The sequence below is a fragment of the Odocoileus virginianus genome, chromosome 28, assembly GCF_023699985.2.
Source record: "Odocoileus virginianus isolate 20LAN1187 ecotype Illinois chromosome 28, Ovbor_1.2, whole genome shotgun sequence".
NCBI classification, from domain to species: domain Eukaryota; kingdom Metazoa; phylum Chordata; class Mammalia; order Artiodactyla; family Cervidae; genus Odocoileus; species Odocoileus virginianus.
This window is the reverse complement of record NC_069701.1, coordinates 24,360,623-24,379,735: the sequence shown is the minus strand read 5'-3', so window position 1 is coordinate 24,379,735 and position 19,113 is coordinate 24,360,623. Positions and strand designations below refer to the sequence as shown.

The 19,113-nt window shown below is 57.2% G+C and overlaps 1 protein-coding gene across 1 annotated transcript; it reads right to left on the bottom strand.

The window, feature by feature from the left end:
- Positions 1-357: 357 nt before the first annotated feature.
- Positions 358-18,703, bottom strand: ROBO3 (roundabout guidance receptor 3). Its single transcript, XM_070457336.1, has 28 exons — positions 18,437-18,703; positions 15,160-15,486; positions 14,708-14,865; positions 13,910-14,030; positions 13,673-13,811; positions 13,240-13,367; positions 12,732-12,856; positions 10,897-11,068; positions 10,390-10,595; positions 9,771-9,852; positions 9,302-9,467; positions 8,939-9,105; positions 7,964-8,085; positions 7,558-7,783; positions 7,212-7,333; positions 6,803-6,974; positions 6,510-6,695; positions 4,613-4,636; positions 4,479-4,521; positions 4,127-4,266; positions 3,389-3,583; positions 3,085-3,223; positions 2,701-2,913; positions 2,160-2,308; positions 1,921-2,031; positions 1,573-1,740; positions 924-1,102; positions 358-604 (listed from the first exon to the last, which is right to left on the bottom strand). Exons 1-28 carry the CDS (start codon positions 18,594-18,596, stop codon positions 593-595), a joined length of 4,152 nt encoding a protein of 1,383 aa, XP_070313437.1. The 5' UTR covers positions 18,597-18,703; the 3' UTR covers positions 358-592.
- Positions 18,704-19,113: the final 410 nt, after the last annotated feature.

Here is a 19,113-nt window from a genome sequence, read left to right as displayed (position 1 = left end):
AAGAGGTGGCCTTCTGCACCTCTGTGAAAGGGTGGGGATGGGTGTCTGAAAAAGCCTCTTTTTCCTTCTTGGCTGTTGTTGTAAAGGGTGTATTTCCGAATTGTGGAGGAAGGCACCGAGAGAGGGGCTCTGGGACGGTTGGACAAGTTTCTCGAGGTTGGGTTTGTGGAAGGTCCCTCTGGTGATAATTGGGGAGACAGTGGTTCAGCTCCTTCTGGAGGTAGGACAGGTGGCATCTCAGCCCTGCCCTCACCTAGTGCTTTCGACTGAAGAAGTTCAGAGGATACACACCCACTTGCAGCCCCCCTCCTCCCTACGTCCTGCACAAAACCCGACAAACAGGGCTCAGGGCTCTGATCCGTTCTTTTTATTGTGTTTTTTTATGAAGGGTCTCAGATGGCAAGGAAAGATCTGGCTCTCTGGCTTCTAAGCCAATTCCTCAGGGAGTCCCAGGCATCATGGCAAGAAGGAGGAGACCCCCTCCTCGCTCCTCTCTGCTCAGCCCTCATTCACCAGGGGGAGGGGCTCACGTGCAGATTCCTGGCCCAGGGACAAGCCCTTCCCCGTGGAACTTCTGGCTTATCGTCAAAGGTCATCTTGGTTCCTAGAGAAAGAGAGAGAGGCTGGCTTGCAAGGCTGTGGCCCAGGGCCAACAGGCCCCAGTGGGGATGTGCCTCTACTCTGGTCAGTTCCTCTCCTGATCCTGCTCCCCTGTGGAGCCCAGGACCCTCTGTTAGGTCATCTGTGTCCATCCTTTGTCACCTCTGCTCCGGGCTCCTCCTTTCCTCCTTACTCACAGGATCCCTTCCTTTGACACTCCCCCACCCCACCCCAAGCCCTTGATACCTTCCTATTTGTAATTGTCCCTTGGCCCAACCTCCCTAGCCCTCCACTCTCATTTTTTGGCCAGCCCCGGCCCCCACCTCTCCACGCTTTTGTCCGGGCCTTTGGCTCTGACTCCGGCTCCGGCTCCGGCCAGGGCCCCGGGATCCCCGAGAGCTGCCGGAGCCTCTGGAGGAGTTGCTGCCCGCTGTGGAACAGGTGCTTGTGCCCTGGCCCCGGGACAGGAAGCTCGGTCGACTGTAGGGGAGCCAGGCTTCTTCTGCAGCAGGAGACAGAAGGGCAGCTGGACTCAGGCAGGGGCCCGAACAGGGCTGCCTCCCCCTGCCTCGTGCCGCCCTGACCGCCACCCCAGCTCTGGAAGAAGAGTGGAGGGCGGACCATCCTGGGAATTGAGAAGCAGCAGCAGCCGGCCCAGCCCGTGGCCCTGACGTAACACGTGCTCAGAAGCCTGCAGGGAGCCCCCCATGAAGAGAGGGCCTTGGGAAAGGAGAGACAGAGCGCCCAGCCCCCACTCTGCACCTGGGCTCCAGTCCTGGGGAAGGATATGATTTGGGAACTGGAGGAATTTCTGCCCAGAGAAAGCTAGAGAGACAAGTGCCTTTGATGATGCTTGAACCCAGCTGGAGGTCAAGGGTGAGCTGGCTGGAAAATGAGCTCACCCTTGGCATCCTCCAAACACTAGGCTGCCATCCTAAAGCCCACCCTCTTTGTAGCCGTGGCCCTCCTTACCATCTGGGTGGGGGCGCCGCTGGCCCCCCAGGGGTGCGGCCTGCACCAGTCTCCTCTCCCCACTGTGCTCCCGCTCCCTTTCCAAGGAGGACATGCTGCCTGCTGCCCTCAGCCCCAAGGCCCAGCTTGCCTCTTCCTCTGGTGGCGGCAGGGGTGGCGGAGGCAGGTCTGGGGAGAGATCCACTGTCAGCAGGGTCCCCTGCTTCTCCTGACCCCAGTCTTTCTCCCCCTCCCGCTACCTGGCCCCGGGAGGCTGTGAAGGAACAGCCTGAGGTTTGGGTTCACTGGCTCCCTCCTCCAGCCTGTCCCCACTCCTGTCACCGTCTCCCAGGCTCACGGCCCCCTCACCTCCAGGGCTGTGCTCCCGTCTGTAGGGAAGAGCCTTGGGTTTCTTCCGGATTCGGGCGCGGGGCCCGTGCAATGGAGGAGTCAGCTCTCCAGGCACTGGCCGGGCTCTCCCTGCGGCATTGGGAGATGGGACGGGAGGATAAGAGAGGGGGTCAGGAAAGGGGCTTGAGGGTGAAGGGGAAACAAGCTTTCGAGAAGATGGGGAGGTGTGGGGCAAGCTGAGGGGTCTGCAGACTCACCGGGGGCACTGCCAGCTGTAGCAGGGATGGGGCTGGGGCTGTGATGGGGGCCGGAGGGAACAGCACCCAGGCCGGCGGGCCTCCCTTCGTGGCTACTCAGAGTGGGCTGGGAGACACTGAGAGGGGAGCTTGGCCCGAGGGGCACCCTCCTGCAATGACATGAGACTGCATTTGTTTGCTCAGCAAACACTTAAGTGCCTACTCTGTAGCAGGCACTGGGCTAATCAGTCAGCCTAATACTCAGATGAGTAAGACACAGCATGCCCCCGACAAGGCTCCCACCCTAGTGCAGTATGAGGAAAGCCATCTCTGAAATGCCGCAGGAAGCTTGCAGGGTCACTCTGATGGAGAAAGTCTAAAGGGAGTGAGAGACTTTGTCTGTCTCCACATTTCTCCCCACGTCACACTTCCACCCAGATATGGTCATGAGACCTCAGGACCCCAGATTCATCCATCCATCCATGTGTTCATCCATCCATCCACACACTGAATAAATACGTACAGAGGGCTATAACATGCAAGGTACTATATACCTCCCTACCTGGGCATCTGGTGGAGATGGGGAAGGTCAGTGGGGGGCTGGGGAGGGTCAGGAGGTGAAGGGGTGAGAGTGGCTGTGGACTGCTGCCCATAGGAAGGTGTGGGAGAGGGGGTTTCTCCTCGGGACGCAGGGACCAAGCACCCCCCACCGGAGCTGGGCTCTGCCGCATGGCTCCTCTCAGGCATCGGTGGGCACCACTCCTCTGGGTCTGAGCTGGGGGCAAAGAGGCAGGAGGGTAAGGATGACTGAGTAGCTTCATCCCCTCCCTTTGACCTTCCGTTGCCCCTTCCCTTCTTCTCCCAGCATTCTCTCCCTCCTTGCCCTGGCAGAAGGCCCTGGGCTGGGCCCTGTGTACAGGCATCTGCAGGCAGCGAGCATCCTTACCTGCCCTGTAGCTCCTCCTCAGGCCCCTCTAGGCAGCTCAGTTCACAGGAGGGGGGCGGGGGAGGCAGGGCTTCTGGCCAGTTGAGAGAGGGCATCTGTACAGGCTTTCCCAGAAGCTTCACTTTGCCTCCCCTGGCTCCTGAGAACAAGATGGGGGTGCAAAAGATACAGGCAGGGAAGAGGCAGAGGTGAGACACATCAGAAGGAAGTGCTGCGCTGGGTCCCAGAGGGGAAGGGTGGGGGACGCTCTTGGGGAGCTGCTGCTCACGGCTCAAAAGGGGGCTGCTGGGAACTGGAGTCATACCACTGTCCCCCTGGCTCCATTCTGGGGGAGCATACGGGCTCCAGGTGCCTGGATCCCCTGAGGGATGTGGGGGGAACCCCCCGTGGAAGGTCTGCAGCTCCTCTCCGGCGGGGTCGATGCTGCTGTAGACAGGACCGTCAGCAGAGGCGGCTGTGCCCCGGGCCGTCTGAGCCAGGTAAAGGGAGATCCCTGCTTCTGAGCGGGAGAGAGCGGGAGGCCCAGGGGAGCAGACAGGGCAGAGACAGGAAAACACAGGATGACAGGAGAATGGAGGGCGAAAGGAGATCCCACTTCTTCCCCCACCTCAAGCTGGGGGTAAAGTTTGTGTGTGTATTAGTTGCTCAGCTGTGTCCAAATATTTGGGACTCCATGGACTGTAGGCCACCAGGCTTCTCTGTCCATGAAAGTCTCCAGGCAAGAATACTGGAGTGGAGAGCTATTCCCTTCTCCAGGGGATCTTCCTGACCCAGGGATCGAACCCAGGTCTCCTGAATTGCAGGTAGATTCTTTACCATCTGAGCCACCAGGGAAGCTGGTGATCTTCCCCAACCCCAAGCCAGCGTAAAGGTTAGGCACGAGAGAGTCTCCCCCAACTCCCAAGAGCCTCCCAAGGACGGAGCAGCCTCAGCAAGACGGGGACGCCCTGGCCCCCTTCAGTTTACCCCAGCAGTGGAGAGGAGAGGGGGTGTGGGGCCTCCTGCTGCTGCCCCCTCCCCAGAGGGAAGCAGCCCTCCTCACCATTGTAGTATCTGTCATCCGGGTCAGGGTTGCTCGGGCAGCAGCTTCCCCTGGGGTCCTGGGCTGAGGGGCTCCGAGATGAGTGAGGCCACGAGTCTGCCAGCCACGGGTAGGGAGCAGGGCCAAGGCCCATTGGTGGCCTGAGGGACAGCAGGTGAACACTGGGGTCAGAGAGTCCACAGAGGCCAGCCAAGTAAGGGGGGCAGGGGTAACGGGAGCTGAGGACCGAAATGGGGGTGTGGGGGTGGGAGGAGGCAGAAGCTCAGCACCAGGAGGCAGACAGGTATGGGGACAGAGGGACTGGTCTCTTGGGGGAGGGGATCGTCCTTGGGAGCTGAGCTGAGAGAATTACCTGGAACTGGCTGCCGACAGGCCCTCTGAGTGTGGGAACGACACTGGGGAAGATGAGGGGGACACTGTGGGAAGCGCCCCTACCTGGGATCTGAACCCCACTCCTCACCCCGGAGGCAGAGCTAGATGTCTTACCTGCAGGTGTGTAGGCAAAAGAGGCTTCCGAAAAGGAACCCGTGGGAGAAAGAAGAGGGGAAATGGGAAGAAAAGTCAGAAATATCCATATTCCTGTTCACTCCCTGGCTCTGGTCTTAATTACGCCACTCGGACGGTACCCTGGACCAAGTTCATCGGGATTCCTAGGGCTTTGACTCAGGCATCAGTATTTTTCTAAAGCTCCCCAAGTGATTCCTGCATGTAGCCAAGACAGAACTTTTTGATCTAAGAGACCTCAGATCTTTCCAGACAGGCCCTATCCCAGGAAGAAGGAGAACTCAAGTCTCCTCCTTTCAGTGGGCCCCCCCTCCCTTCCATCCAGACCCGCTTGACAATTTACCACGTGGGATCCTGGCCACACTCCCTCTTCCAGCCCCCAGGCTCCAGGAAGTGAGTTTCCCTCCGTCCACCAGAATTGCCCCTTCTCTACTGAAAGTGATAGTCACTCAGTCGTGTCTGACTCTTTATGACCCCATGGACTGTAGCCTGCCAGGCTCTTCTGTCCATGGGGTTCTCCAGGCAAGAATACTGGAGTGGGTGGCCATGTCCTCCTCCAAGGCATCTTCCCAACCCAAGGATCGAACTCGCGTCTCTTGCGTTTCCTGCATTGGCAGGCAGGTTCTTTACCACTAGCGTCACCTGGGAAGCCCACTTGTCTACTGGGGCTGACTGCAGAGCTTGTTCTTCCACATACACCAGGAGTCTAAATGACAAAATCTCACCTCTCTCTGCAGACTCCGCCCGCTCTGGACTCCTTCCCCCCTGGACCCCGCCCCCTCTGGACTCCGCCCTTTCCCCCCTCCCCGCAGTCCCGACCGCTGGCGATTCCATCGTGGGCACCCTCCTCTGTCCAAGGGGCTGAGCTCCAGTGAAACCCCTCCCGTCACCTCTCCCACACCCCCGCCCCCGCCAGCAGCTGAGTCCCTCCTGAAGTACAAGCTGGAATCAAGATTGCCGGGAGAAAAATCAATAACCTGAGATACGCAGATGATACCACCCTTATAGCAGAAAGCGAAGAACTAAAGAGCCTCTTGATGAAAGTGAAAGATGAGAGTGAAAAAGTTGGCTTAAAGCTCAACATTCAGAAAACTAAGATCATGGCATCCGGTCCCATCACTTCATGGCAAATAGATGGGGAAACAGTGGAAACACTGACAGACTTTATTTTTTTGGACTCCAAAATCACTGCAGATGGTGATTGCAGCCATGAAATTAAAAGACACTTGCCCCTTGAAAGAAAACCTATGACCAACCTAGACAGCATATTAAAAAGCAGAGACTTGACTTTACCAACAGAGGTCCTTCTAGTCAAAGCTATGGTTTTTCCGGTAGTCATGTATGGATGTGAGAGTTGGACTACAAAGAAAGCTGAGCACCTAAGAATTGATGCTTTTGAACTGTGGTGTTGGAGAAGACTCTTAAGAGCTTCTTGGACTGCAAGGAGATCAAACGAGTCCATCCTAAAGGAAATCAGTCCTGAATGTTCACTGGAAGGATTGATGGTGAAGCTGAAACTCCAGTACTTTGACCACCTGATAAGAAGAACTGACTCATTTGAAAAGACCCTGATGCGGGGAAAGATTGAAGGCAGGAAGAGAAGGGGAGGATAGAGGATAAGATGGTTGGATGTTTTCACCGACTCGATGGACATGAGTTTGAGCAAGCTCGGGGAGTTGGTGATGGCCAGGGAAGCCTGGCGTGCTGCAGTCCATGGGGTCGCGAAGAGTCGGACACAGCTGAGCGACTGAGCTGAACTGAACTCTCTTTCTCTCTTTCCATCCTCCGCGCCTCCCTCCCTGGGGGAGCGAGATCTCAAGGCTCCGCCCACCCCTCTGAGTCTCCCAGCCGCCCGGGTACCCCCGGGCCGGGCTCTCACCCGTGTAGTGGCTGAGCTCCTTGCGCTGCCTTCGGCGCCGGTAGAGGGCGGCGCAAAGCCCGAGGAGCAGCGCCCCGCAGGCGGCGCCGCTGCCCGCGAGGAAGGCGGGCTCCCGCAGCACCCTCGCCAGCCGCTCCCCCAGCCCCGGGCCCGCCTCGAGCCCAGGCTCCAGCTCCGGCGGGGACGCTGCGGGGGTCAGAGAGGTGAGGGAAGTAGAGGCACCCCTACCTCAGGACACCCCCCACCCCACTCCCGAAACCCCAGCTCCTCCCTCCCACCGGCTCCGGACTCACGCAGCTGCACCGACACCGGGGCGCTGGCCACGCCCACGCCCGCGCTGGTGGCCGCAGCGACCTGGGTCCGGTAGAGGAGACCGGGCAGCAGTCCCCGCAGCACCGCCGAGCGCGCCCAGCCCGCCGCGGACCGGTTGAGATGAAAGCGGCTCTCGTTGCCCAGGCACCAGATCTGGGGAGGCCGAGACCCGGGCTTAGAGAGTCAGAGTGGATCTCTGAATGGTGGGAATGACGCCTCAGCCAGGCGTAATTCACTCGGAGAGAGCACTCTGAAACCTCTCTCCTCTACCCGGACCTGTCTCCAGTCCCAAAGCCAGCCCTAGGATCCCTCCTCCCTGATCCTAACCCCGAGGTCCTCCCTCTCCCTCCCCGCCAGCCGGCCCACCCAGGCCCTTCTCAACCCCTGCACCTGGTATTCCTCGATGACCCCATTTTGCTGCGAGGAGAGCGGAGGTTCCCAGGACACAGTGATACTGCTGTTGCCTTCACCCCCCAAGGCCACGGCCACTCCCTGGGGGGGACCACTGGGGGCTGGGCCAGGGTGGAGCATGGTGAGAAGGACACAGACAGTCATTGCAAGCTGCCCCTCCAGCCCCAACCTTGCTCATCCTCCCAGTTCTAACCTCTTAGGGAACTGAAAGGCGTGTCTCCTCCCCCCAACCCCCACCCCTTGCCCTCCCCAGGCAAACCTTCCTCCTCCCCCCTCTCTCTCTGCCCTCCTGTCCACCCATCAGCGCTGTGCCCCACTCCCTTACCCTCCTCAGGAATGCTCCTGGTCACCAAGGGGCTTTCAACCCCCAGCTCCTCCTGGCCTTGAGCTTGCACCTTGATCTGAACTTGGGTCCCTGGGGGGAGTCCCCTTAGCACAGTACTTTGCTGGCTTGGGGATGGTAGGTCCAGCACCGACCAGCTTCCCCCATCAGGACCTGCTACCCTCCAAGACACCCGGAAACCTTGCACCAGCTGGACTGGGCCGTCTACCTATGGGAGACAGGACAGAGGATGCCAGAGGAGGGGCTGGAGCCAACAAGTCCTCCTGTCCCAGCCCCTCCTCCGCTCACCTGTCTTCCCCAGCCATGCAGCTCGCACACTCCCATACACGTTCTCCTATGTCCCCCATCATCATGCCTGCCCTTACGCTCATCCCTGGGCCACACTCACGGTCCAGGACACCTGCAGAGTCCGGGGCCCAAGGACCACGGGCTCCTCCAGACGCACAGCCACTTCTGCCAGTCCCTGCTGGCCTCTCCATGGGTCCTCCACTGGCCTGGATGGGCTGCTGTCTGTTGACCAAACAGCCCACTCAGCACGGGCCTCTGGGATGGGGAGTCAGGACCAAGGGCATGTGTATGTCCCACCCCTGCCCTGCCCCACAAACCACTACTTAATACTTTGGAGCCCATCCCAGGGTCAGGAGAGGGCTGGTCAGGGGAAGTTTCCAGAGGTGGGCCAGGGTATCCAGCTTTCTGCATATACTTGTTGTGTTATCAGTTGCTAACTTGTGTCCAACTCTTTGAGACCCCACAGACTGCAGCAGGCCAGGCTTCCTTGTCCTTCACTATCTCCCAGAGTTAGTGCTCAGATTCCTGTCCACTGTTGGTGATGCTATCTAACCATCTCATCCTCTGCCACCCTCTTCTCCTTTTGCCTTCAATCTTTCCCAGCATCAGGGTCTTTTCCAATGAGTCGGTTCTTTGCAGATTTATGTGGTTTTTCTTTTTTTCTTTGCCTCAATGCATGGCATGCAGAATATTGGTTCCCTGAACATGGGTTGAACCTGTGCTCCCTGCAGTGGAAGGCAGCATGGAGTCCTAACCACTGGGCCGCCTGGGGATTCCCTATATGCATCTTTAAAGGCCTTGTTCCTCATCTCTTACATGAAGATGTCCCTCCAAGTTTCCTTCTAGTCCTGTTAGCTATAAGTAAAGGATCAGAAGGGAGGAGTTACCAAGATGACTGAATCAATCTCTCTCCTCTTCTCTTGTTCCCTCAGTGAAAGGGAAGCATGACCTCCTATTCCAGGCCCAGCCACCAGGACAGAAGCTGGAACCAGGTAGGTGCCATGACTTGTGGGCAGAGGGTGCTCTGAGGCATTGCATGCCATACCTGTGATCCAGAGATCCGGGCCTTACTCACCCTGGGTGCGGACAGGCTCAGAGACGGGGCTGGGCTCACTGAGGCCCCAGGCTCCCACAGCCCGCACCAGGAAGAGGTAGATGGTACTGGGCTGCAGACCGCTGACCGTGTGTGTCTCCAGCTGCACGCCATCCGCCACGGTCCGCCACGTGTTACCAGCGGCTTGGCTACAAGAATGAGGTGACAGGGCCATGCCAGCCCAAGCTGTCTATTCCCTCTCATCCCTCTCTCTCACCCCCCCTAACTGCTCCTCAGCTGGGGAGACAGAACTGGTAAACCTCTTCCCACCACAGCCAAGACTTTGAGGACGCAGGGGTGCCTCCGGGTAGTTTTCCAAGTTTGCATGGGAAACTTCCTCCGTACCTGAAGGCCTCTATCACATACGAGGTGACTGTGGCCCCAGCTTGTGGGTTGGGCTTCCAGGTCAGAGTAATGCTGTTCTTGGTGATTTCAGTGACCACAGGCTGCGAGGGAGGTCCCGGAGGCGTACTGGGTTCTGTAGGGGGGTCTGGTGTTGCTCCCCAGTCTTCTGCAGTGAGGAGATAATCTTTGAGTAGAAGGATGGGGAAAAGATGGCCCCGATGTAATCATCCTCCTTCCCAGAGGAGCCTTGTGAGTGGTGACGCAGGAGCGGGGGACAGAGTGAACTGACCCTGCTCACAGCTGCTCCCACGTATACCACTTCTGTCCTCTTCCCCACCCCCACAGCCACAGCCATGGCCTTTGGAAGATAAAACCAGTTCTGGGGTTTGGTGGGGAGGTATTGACCACCTTTGAGGCCAATTTGGAGAAGAGTGCTGGCAAAAAACGAGATAACAAAGGAAAAACTCACCCCGCCTCCTAAGCCAGCCACTCCAGGCAGCCTCCCCCGTGGAGCTCTTGGCCACACAGCTATAGAATCCCATGTGCCCCTCCTGCAGGAGAGGGTGGAGGAACTGGCACCCTGGGAGTGAGCAGGGCAGGGCGAAGGGTGGGGGCGGGTGTATAGGAGGATGGGGAGGATGCTGTCCCACCACAGACCAGTGCCAAAATGGAAGACAATTTTTCCATGAATAGGAGGGTAGTTTGGGGATGATTCTCATAAGGAGCACGCCACCTAGATCCCTCCCATGTGCAGTTCACAGTAGGGTTCACACTCCTGTGAGAATCTAATGCCAGCCACTGCTGATCTGATAGGAGTCAGAGCTCAGGCGGTTATGTAAGCAATAAGGATTGGCTGTAAATACAGGTGAAGCTTCACTTGCTCACCTGCTGCTCACCTCCTGCTGTGTGGCCTGGTTCCTAAGAGGCCCGGACCAGTACCGGTCCATAGCCTGGGGATCGGGGACCCCTGCTCTAGGTGGTCTGAGAGCAGAGGGGCAGAGATGGAGTGCAAGTCGCAGCAGGCACTAGAGTGGGGCACACGGACCACACGGCCGTTCTGTTACTTGGGTTCCAGAAGTGAGACTAACCTGCACGCTGGCGATGTACAGGGTACCATTGGCCATTACACTGAGTTGGACGTCATCCCCTTGCAGCCACTGCCCATCCTTCTTCCACTGGACACTAGGCTGGGGATTCCCACTCACTCTGCATGGCAGCCACACGGAGGAGCCCAGTGCCAGTGTCTGGTTGGCTGGTCCCTGGAGGATGATGGGAGGCAGTCCTTCCAGGGAAGCTGAGAGAGGAAGAACTTGGGCGTCTCAGGGGAGGGTCCTGGGTTCAGGCAACCAGCCCCTTGTCCTCATGTCTACCCCTTCACTTCCCTTCCCCTGGATATCAGAGGGGCTTCCATAATCATGTGTTGTCTCTGCCTGGGATCAGCCATCCATTAGTGGCTTCTCTACCTGATTCCAAAACTTCACGGACATGTGCCAGGAACATGCCTCTCCCCGTGCAGACATATTACATAGAATTCAAGGAAAACAGACTTCTTTCAGCTATTATCTCCTTCCAGCCCTATCTCCATGGGCACGTACCTCCTTTTACCTCCAACAGAGCCTTGGCCAGGACGCTGCCGGCCACACTGACAGCCTGGCAAACGTAGTAGCCTGCATCCCTGCTCTGCACTTCAGTGATGCTGAGCTGGCCTCTGGGAGAGACTGAGAAGCGCCCCGTGGGCTGAAGCGGCTGACTGGGGAAGAGAAGAGCCTGGGGACAGAGCAAGAAACAGAGCCCGGTGGCAGCTGCCAGGGAGAGTTCCGCATTCTCAGCAACCCCAGGATCCAGAGGATTCCTAAGGTTCTAGTTCATAACACTGTCCCTAGCCAGTTTTGTGACCTAAGGCAAACTAGTTAAGCCTATTCACAACAGTATCGGAGTTTTATTAGATGGTTTAGGGGTACACACCCCAGCTCTACTAGTTGGGGAAATCTGAGCAAGCTAGTTAACCTTCCTGAGACCCAATTTCCCCAAATTTGACTCTTAGAGGATAGTTTTAAGGATTAAATCAAGTAATTACCTGAAACTCCTTCAATAGATTGAGTGAGAAATATTAAGTATGTTCTGCTTCTTTCAAGTTCTAACATTTTACCTTAGATGCACAGAAGGTAGGGAAGCAGGTTTGGGTTTCAGGAAAAATGACACCACGCTGAGCCTCTGACTGATACCTATTCCCACCCTCTATTATCATCAGCATTTTAAAAATATTTATGTATGTGGCTGCACTGGGTCTTAGTTGCACCGGGTCTTTGTTGCAGTATGTGGGATCTTTAGTTGGGGCATGCGAACTCAGTGGAGGCACATGGGATCTAGTTCCCTGACCAGGCATCAAACCCAGACCCCCCCCACCCCCGGCATTAGGAGCACGGAGTCTTAGCCACTGGACCACATGGGAGGTCCCTATTATCAGCATTTTCATTCACCTAAGAATATAATTAAAATTGTAGCAGTTTGCAGTGCTAGAAAAGAGATTGAAAAATTGGGGCTGTGGATATGCAGTGAGGTGGTGGTGACCTGGTTTCCTAGTGGGGTGGGTTTAATCAGACTTAAATTTTGTTTTATGGGCTTCCCTGGTAGCTCAGCTGGTAAAGAATCAGCCTGCAATGAGGGAGACCCCGGGTCGATTTTGTTTTATGCTGAGTTCCATACCAAAGCCACTCAGGGTAGAGACAGGCTCATCTCAGAATTCTTGAGATATGTCTGTGAAGGTTAAAGCGAGGTGACTGTGAGCTCCCCCTGCTGGAAGTCTTTGGTAAGTAGGTGAGCCTGTCACGTTCTACCCTGGGCAGCTTTGGTATGGAACCTCCTTTCCAGAGCAGGATATTAAAGTCCAGGCCCAGGCGTGGGGAGGAGGAAGGACCTAATTGGATCAGCTACATCCTCAGCATATGCGTGTGTGCTGAGTCGCTCAGTCGTGTCTGACTCTTTGCGACCCCATGGACTGTAGCCCGCCAGGCTCCTCTGTCCATGGGGATTCTCCAGGCAAGAATACTGGAATGGGTAGCCATCCCCTTCTCCAGGGGAATCTTCCCGACCCAGGGATCGAACCCCAGTCTCTTATATCTCCTGCACTGGCGCGGGTTCTTTACCACAAGTGCCACCCAGAAAGCCCACATCCTCTGGCTAGCCTTGTCCAAAACAGAAAGATTCTCCAAGGAATTCCCATATAGGACTGTTCCCTGCCACCTAACTATATTCTCCTTTGTTCCAGGCCTTTTACATTCATTTTCTTATTTAATCCTCCCAAATAACCTGCACGGGTTTCTGGGAGGAAGGGTAAGACCGAAGCCCAGAGAGAAGTTAGCAGAATGTGAGAGGAGGGAGGCTGAGACCCAGAGGAGCTGCGGACAGGCCCTGGGAGCTGGCCACCTACTTGACTTCCCTCCTTCTGCCAGAAGATGGCAGGCGGCGGGTTTCCTTTGGTCTCGCACCGGAAAGCCACGCTGTCTCCAGGAGCCACCATCTGGTCCTGGGGTTGGGTCACCAGCTGGGGTGGGACTGGGAAGGGAGGGAGATAAAGGAACAGGGAGTCAGGGGCACTAAGAAGGGAGGCGGAGGGAACAGGAGAGGGAGGCCTGAGCTCAGCTTAGGCAGGACCAGATGTCTGTCTCCTGCTCAAGCCTGTTTAGCTTTCTCCTCCTTCCTCTCCTCCTAGAAGTTTCAGGGTGTGTGTGCTTAGTCATGTCCAACTCTTGGCGACCCCAGGGGCTGCAGCCCGCCTGGCTCCTCAGTCCATGGGGATTCTCCAGGCAAAAATACTGGAGTCTCTGGGGACCCACACATATCTCCTGCTCTGTCCTTTCTCCGCATTCTCCACCTCCACCCATCCTCCATCTGCCCCTGTCCCTGCCAAGGCCAGCCAGGGTGGTGGGGGCGCTCACCGTGAACAATGAGGGAGCCGGATGCTTCGGCGCGGCCCACGCTGTTCTCCGCCACACAAGTGTATGTCCCCTCGTCTTCAGCGCTCACACGCCGGATCCGAAGGCTGTGGTCGCTCTGGATCTCGTACCTGCTCCCCTCCCCACCCCCAGGCTGGGTTGGCCACAACTACAGACCCCTTCTCACATCCCCCAGGATGGACACCAGAATCGGGGTACATAAGGACAAGGTAGACCTCTGCAGGGACAGAAGCTGGTACTCATGGACCCATGAATGGAGGGGGGACTGGTTGGGGCAGGGCCACAGGCTCTGGGAACAGACCACATGGTCCAGTGAGAGGCATCTACCTTCTTTTTCTTTTTCCAGTTTTCTAGGGCTGGGTATGTTCTTGAGCTGATTGGGTCTCCTTAAAGGCAGTAGGAGGGGGCTTCTCACCTGCCTGTGGGCAGTTCCCCATCCTCCTTGCGCCAGCGCAGACGAGGAGGGGGATCCCCTTGCACCTCACACGGGAAGTCCACGGGGGCACCAGCCAGGACCACCTGATTGACTGGTCTACGCAGGAAGGAGGGACGCTCTGTAGAGGGGTAGGGGGAATGAAGAGTCCATGGGTCTGCACAGCTACTCACTCCCCGGGCTGCCCACTCTCGTGACTCCCAACCTGCACAAGCCTACCCAGGACCACAAGTTTGGCTGCCCCACTCTCCCGTTCTCCTGCCATGTTGGAGGCCACGCACACATACATCCCTGCATCGCTCTTGAAAGTATGTGACATCATCAGCTTCCCTCCACGGATCTGCAGAGTAATCAGGGAGAATTTGGTCCTTTATAGCCATGAAAGCACACTTGTTTATTTGATCCTCGCAGCAAGCCAATGAAAAAGACCAGTGAAGTTGACCCACTTGTAGTAGTCGCTCTTTGTGACCCCATGGAGCCTGCCAGGCTCCTCTGTCCATAGGATTCTCCAGGCAAGAATACTGGAGTGGTTGCCATGCAACCCACTGGAGGATCTCCAGGGGATCCTCCTGACTTAGGGATTGAACCCGGGTCTCCTGCACTGCAGGCAAATTCTTTACCATCTGAGCCACCAGGGAAGCCCTCTTAAGGAATCCTTAAGTGATTTGCCCAAGGTAGGGCTCAGGTGTATCTTTGCTCCCGTAGCCCAGACCACCTCCCACCAGTCCATGGGGCATCATACCCCCACCTTCTTACACCAATTCCATCCTACCCATGCTGATTTATCCCCCACTCAGTAGCTGACTCTCAGCCTCTCGTCAGCTAATGCCCCAATTTAAAATCTCTTACTGCTTCCAGGACATTCCCCCCACCCCCAACCCTTCCAAGACCTTTAGATTCAGACCTTCCTCCTTTGACACTTGTTCCAGACCTCTAGCCTAGAGGCCTGACCTTCAGGATGTTCCTGGTCAGGACCTGGCTCCCAGTGAGATCCCCAGCCCTGGTCTCACCCCTCACCGTGATCCTCCCCTCCTCCTCCTTGAGTCTAACACCATCCTTCTTCCAGGACACCGAAGGCTCTGGGTGGCCGCGGGGGGGCACGCATTCCATTACGGCTGGCTCCCCCACTGCCACCACCGCGTTCCCAGGAGACTGCCGGAAATCATCTCGGAGGACTGGAGAGAGGAAGAAAGAGAGAAAGCCAGAATGAATGACCAGAGGAATAAATAGGGTGTGGGGTGACATAACTGGGTGAGGACCCAGGAAAGTGTTTGGGGGAAGAGCTGGATCACCACCGCAGGCCGGAACTCTTCTCCGGCTGCGACAAGACCAGGCCCGCTTCCTCCTCTGGCCAAGGAGAAGGGTTAAGGGAGGCTGCTGATTGGGTGAGGTTGGGACTGGCTTCGGATGGGATTACCCGCTGCCCTCCCACCTCCCCGAAGCTCTGGCAGCTACCAGCAGACTCCTACCTGCCACTTCTAGAGAGGCGTTTCTACTAGCCGCTGCCCCCAGGTAGTTGCGCGCCACGCAAGTGTAGACACCCTCGTCTGGCCGCGCGCGGCGCCCGTGCACGATGCGCGGGAAGAAGAGGGCGCCGCTGGGTAGCAACAGGCGGTGGGCGCGCGGATCTTCGCGCGCCGTGGCCACGCGCGCCCCATTCTTGTACCACTCGATGTTGGGCCGGGGCCGGCCCTCCGCGCGGCAGGGCAGCGTGGCCGGCTCGCCTCGGGAGACTAGCAAGTCTGGCGGCTGCTCCACGATGCGCGGCATCGCGTCCTCCGGCCCGATCCTTGACCCTGAGGTGGGGTGGATGGCGCAGAGCACTCAGACCCGGAGATCAGCGGAGAGCCCGAGCCTCCAGAGAGAAAAATATCCCACCCGCCCACCCTCTCTGGATAAAGTGGAGTTTCTCCTTCTAGGCATCTGCCCCGCATGTTCTTAGGCAGGAAAGGAGATGCCTGCGAACAGGGATCAGGAGAGGACGCAAGCTCCTAGGAAGGCTGAAGACCCCGGCCTCCTCTCCTGCTAAGTTCAAGTGCAAAGTGACTGGATCACAGCTTGGCAAGTAGACCACGACTCTAGTCGACTGGTTTTCAGTCCCCCAGCCAAGCTGGTTCGTGGATCATCCCTGACCTGTGAAGAGCTGACACTTGGTTGTCCACTGAAATGGAGAGACTGAGGCCCTGTCTGGGGATCTCCTTAGGAAAGGGAAGAAGCGAATGATGGGCTGTGGCCTGGGACTGGAAGCGGCCCTCAACCTGGATTCTGTAACTGGGCACAATGCCCTTCTCACAGACACCCCCTGATAACCACGTTTCCTGGTCTTTTTAAGTCACAAGAATTGAACGCAAATGAGGACGGAAAAGTGAGTAAGGCTCCTTTTCTGAGAAGGCATAGTTTTCAAACAGATTATTCTACAGGTTGATGTAGCCAAGAGAGACTAAGAATCCTCTAATTTTTCTTGGTCATTCAGATTCGTTCACCCGCATGTCTGCTCCTGCCCCTCACTTGGTCTACAGACTTCGGCTCGCTTTTCATCTTCAGTTTGGGACCCAGGATCCAGGAGCTGGTTGAGCTCAGATACGCCACCCCCAGCTTCGTCAAAAATGGATTTGTAACCCGCAGTTGCCAGTAGGCGTCGCTGCCGCCTCGCCTAACCTGGTGTCCTTAACTAACCAAGGACCACTCCACAGTTCGATTCTCTGCCTTCCCGCCCATCCCCACCCTGGCCCTGTTTCAAAACCCACGGGGACCTCTAGCTTCCAGTCACTGATTGGTACTGAGTTTCATTTTCAGCGCCGGCTCTCAGAAGTTCTTGAGACAAAGCTGCACGGTTTGCCCCCAGCCTGGTGCTATCCTGGGGAGAATGTATTTAACTGGTTTGGGACAAGAAGATCAGTTTCCCTCCCACTTAGGGAAGGAAGAAATTTTTTCTTGATTTCCTTCATTCTAGATGGAAATCTCTGTTTCTCACTCGTCTCTTCTCCTCTATCCCATTCCAGTCCCCATTCAGGCAGACCAGACCCTTGATGGGCAACCCTGTGGTGGTTAATGCTCAAGAAATGTTATGGAGCTGACCAGGGCTGCAATCTCAGATGCCAACACTTCCTAGCTGTAAGAACTAGGGCAAATTATGAACTTCTCTGGGTCGAAGTTTCTTTACCTGTATGTGGGAGTTGTGATGGGTTGTCATAAGACCATGGTGTATGTAAAGAACTTGGGAGAAGGCACCATGAATATGGCTAATCTATCATAGTTAAGGGCTCTTTCTCCCTTGCCCACCTTACCTTATCTTGATCTCTACAGTTTCCACCCGAATCAGACTTTACCAGGCTCCAATATTCCCTTTCCGCCCTTCACATAACCTCGGGTGTAATGGGAATTGGTTATTGTCAAACTTTACACTGCTTTTGTGACTACTGGGATATTATTCATCCTTTCTGAGTTTGTTTCCTCAGTCGCAAAATGTGACCATCAACGCACCTCCTTGCATTTTCAAGTTTAAAGGAGGCAATGTGTGGCGACAACACTCTATAAGAGCGCTGAGGGAGCAGAGAGGTTTCCAAAGTGTCTGTGGGGAGGGTGCTGTGCTTAATCCCCCTAGGAACCTAGGAGGGTCAAGAGACTGGGGAATCCCAGATCATTCCCCAATTTCTTCCTCCGGGCTCCCTCCATACATACCACGCCCTTCTTGTCGGCTCTTTCCCCTTAATTCCTGTAGACACAGCTGCGGGCGCCCTTTCTCTGGAATTTCTTCCCTGTCATTCCCGGTCTCAGGAGATGCTTCGCAGCAGCTAATGAATAGCTAATGGCCATGCTAATGGGGCTCTGGGGCTCCTCCCCCAGCACCTGGAACACCCCGCTCACAAACACACTCTTGGCCCGGTCTTCTTTCTAGCCACCTTGCAGTCCCCAGCACGGTGCTGATAGATTGGGGTGGGTAGAGGCAGAGGGATGGAGGCTGAGACCTCCAAAGAGGAATCAACCGCAAAGGTGTTCAGGAAAGCGCGAGTTTCCGATGTGGCCGGCAGGGGCGCCATCGGGCTCTCTCCAAGCCCCCGGCGGTCCCCTCTCTCCGCCGCCCCGCCGCGCTCCAGGATAGCGCGCTGTCTCAGTCATTTATTAATCACCGTAATTAGAGGTAATGACCTCCCCGCCGGCGCTGCCCGCCTGCCGCAGCTCTACCGGGGTGGGCCTGCAGCGAGTTCTACCTCTGAGGGGCAAACTTGTAAGTTTCCCTGAAGCGGTCGCCGCCGCTGTCGTCTTCTGTAGCAAACACATTAAATATTTTGGCGTCACCACCCTCGTCCTAAGTGAGTTCTTGGAAAACTTAGGCTCCCGAAGGGAAACCTGCGGCCTGGGTGGGTCACCGAGTGGCCTGGCTTGGCCCAGGCCCTCGGGTGACCGCGCCCCCTCCTCTACCCTCGGCGCAGTGGGTCCGGGCCTCCCATACTCCTGTTCTTCTCACCTGGTGTGGCCGTGGGCGTCGGTTGGGGAGGTGAGAAGTGGTGGACTCCGTAGCCATCTCCTCCCAAACCCTCGACCTCCCGACGATATCATCACTAAGATGTGTTAAGACCCAAACTACCCATTGGTTCCCACCACCCGGGAGGCGCTGGGAAGCGCTGGAGAGCGCCGCTTGGTCCCGGACCTTAAGGCAGGAGCGCTTTGGACTTCCCCGTCCGCGCCTCCTTCGCATCTTACCCCCATCCCTGGATCTGAAGTCTCCGTGGGGCAGGGTCTTACCGTTGAGAGAAGGATCTCCGGGGGGCAGCAGGCTGTGGTTGAGCGCCGCCACTGAGGAGTTGAAGCCGAAGAGCAGGTCGCTGGAGTTGGAGATGTCCCCGCCCAAGGAGTCCGCGAACAAGTTCATCTGCAGCAGCGTTTTGAGCAGGTAGCGCAGCATGGCGCGACCAGGTGGGGACCGGGGCTGGGGGCTCGGGGCCCAGCCCCTGGGTCTAAGACCCGCGGGCCGGGAGCCGTAAGCCCCTCCACAGCCTCTACGCGCTGCCCCAGCCACGGTGCCGCTCTCCTGCCGGCGCGCCTGGGTACCGTGCGTGCCTCCGCGCGCCCTTCCTCCTTCCTTCTCTCTCCACCCCCCAGAGCCGGGGTCCCCTGGGAGCCGGGCGGGCAGAAAGCAGGTGCCACGCCGATCACCGCGTAATTAAGGGATTAATCCGCCTCTCTCCGCCCTCCCACCCCCATCCCGACGGCCACTAGCAGGGCCAGAGACTACAGTCGCCTAGCGCGCGAGTTGGAGTCCCCGCCCCGCGGCCTGCGCCCGGCTCCAGGCGTCCCGCGTCGGTTCTGGGCACCGCAGGAGAGTTTCTCTCCTTTCTCAAAGCATCCAAGATGAGGGATGAGACTCTCGGAGTCTGCCCCTCTGCCTGACTTCAACGGAGGAGACCCTTCTCTCTGTTCCC

What these genes read in the sequence shown, in the direction of transcription:
- ROBO3 (XM_070457336.1), bottom strand. Translation starts at nt 18,596, where the DNA reads ATGCTGCGCTACCTGCTCAAAACGCTGCTGCAGATGAACTTGTTCGCG. An exon ending in CGCCTCTCTAGAAGTGGCAG is followed by an intron (nt 14,866 to 15,159) that starts GTAGGAGTCTGC and finishes TCCTCTCTCCAG; the next exon opens with TCCTCCGAGATGATTTCCGG. An exon ending in AGGAGGAGGGGAGGATCACG is followed by an intron (nt 14,031 to 14,707) that starts GTGAGGGGTGAG and finishes ATTACTCTGCAG; the next exon opens with ATCCGTGGAGGGAAGCTGAT.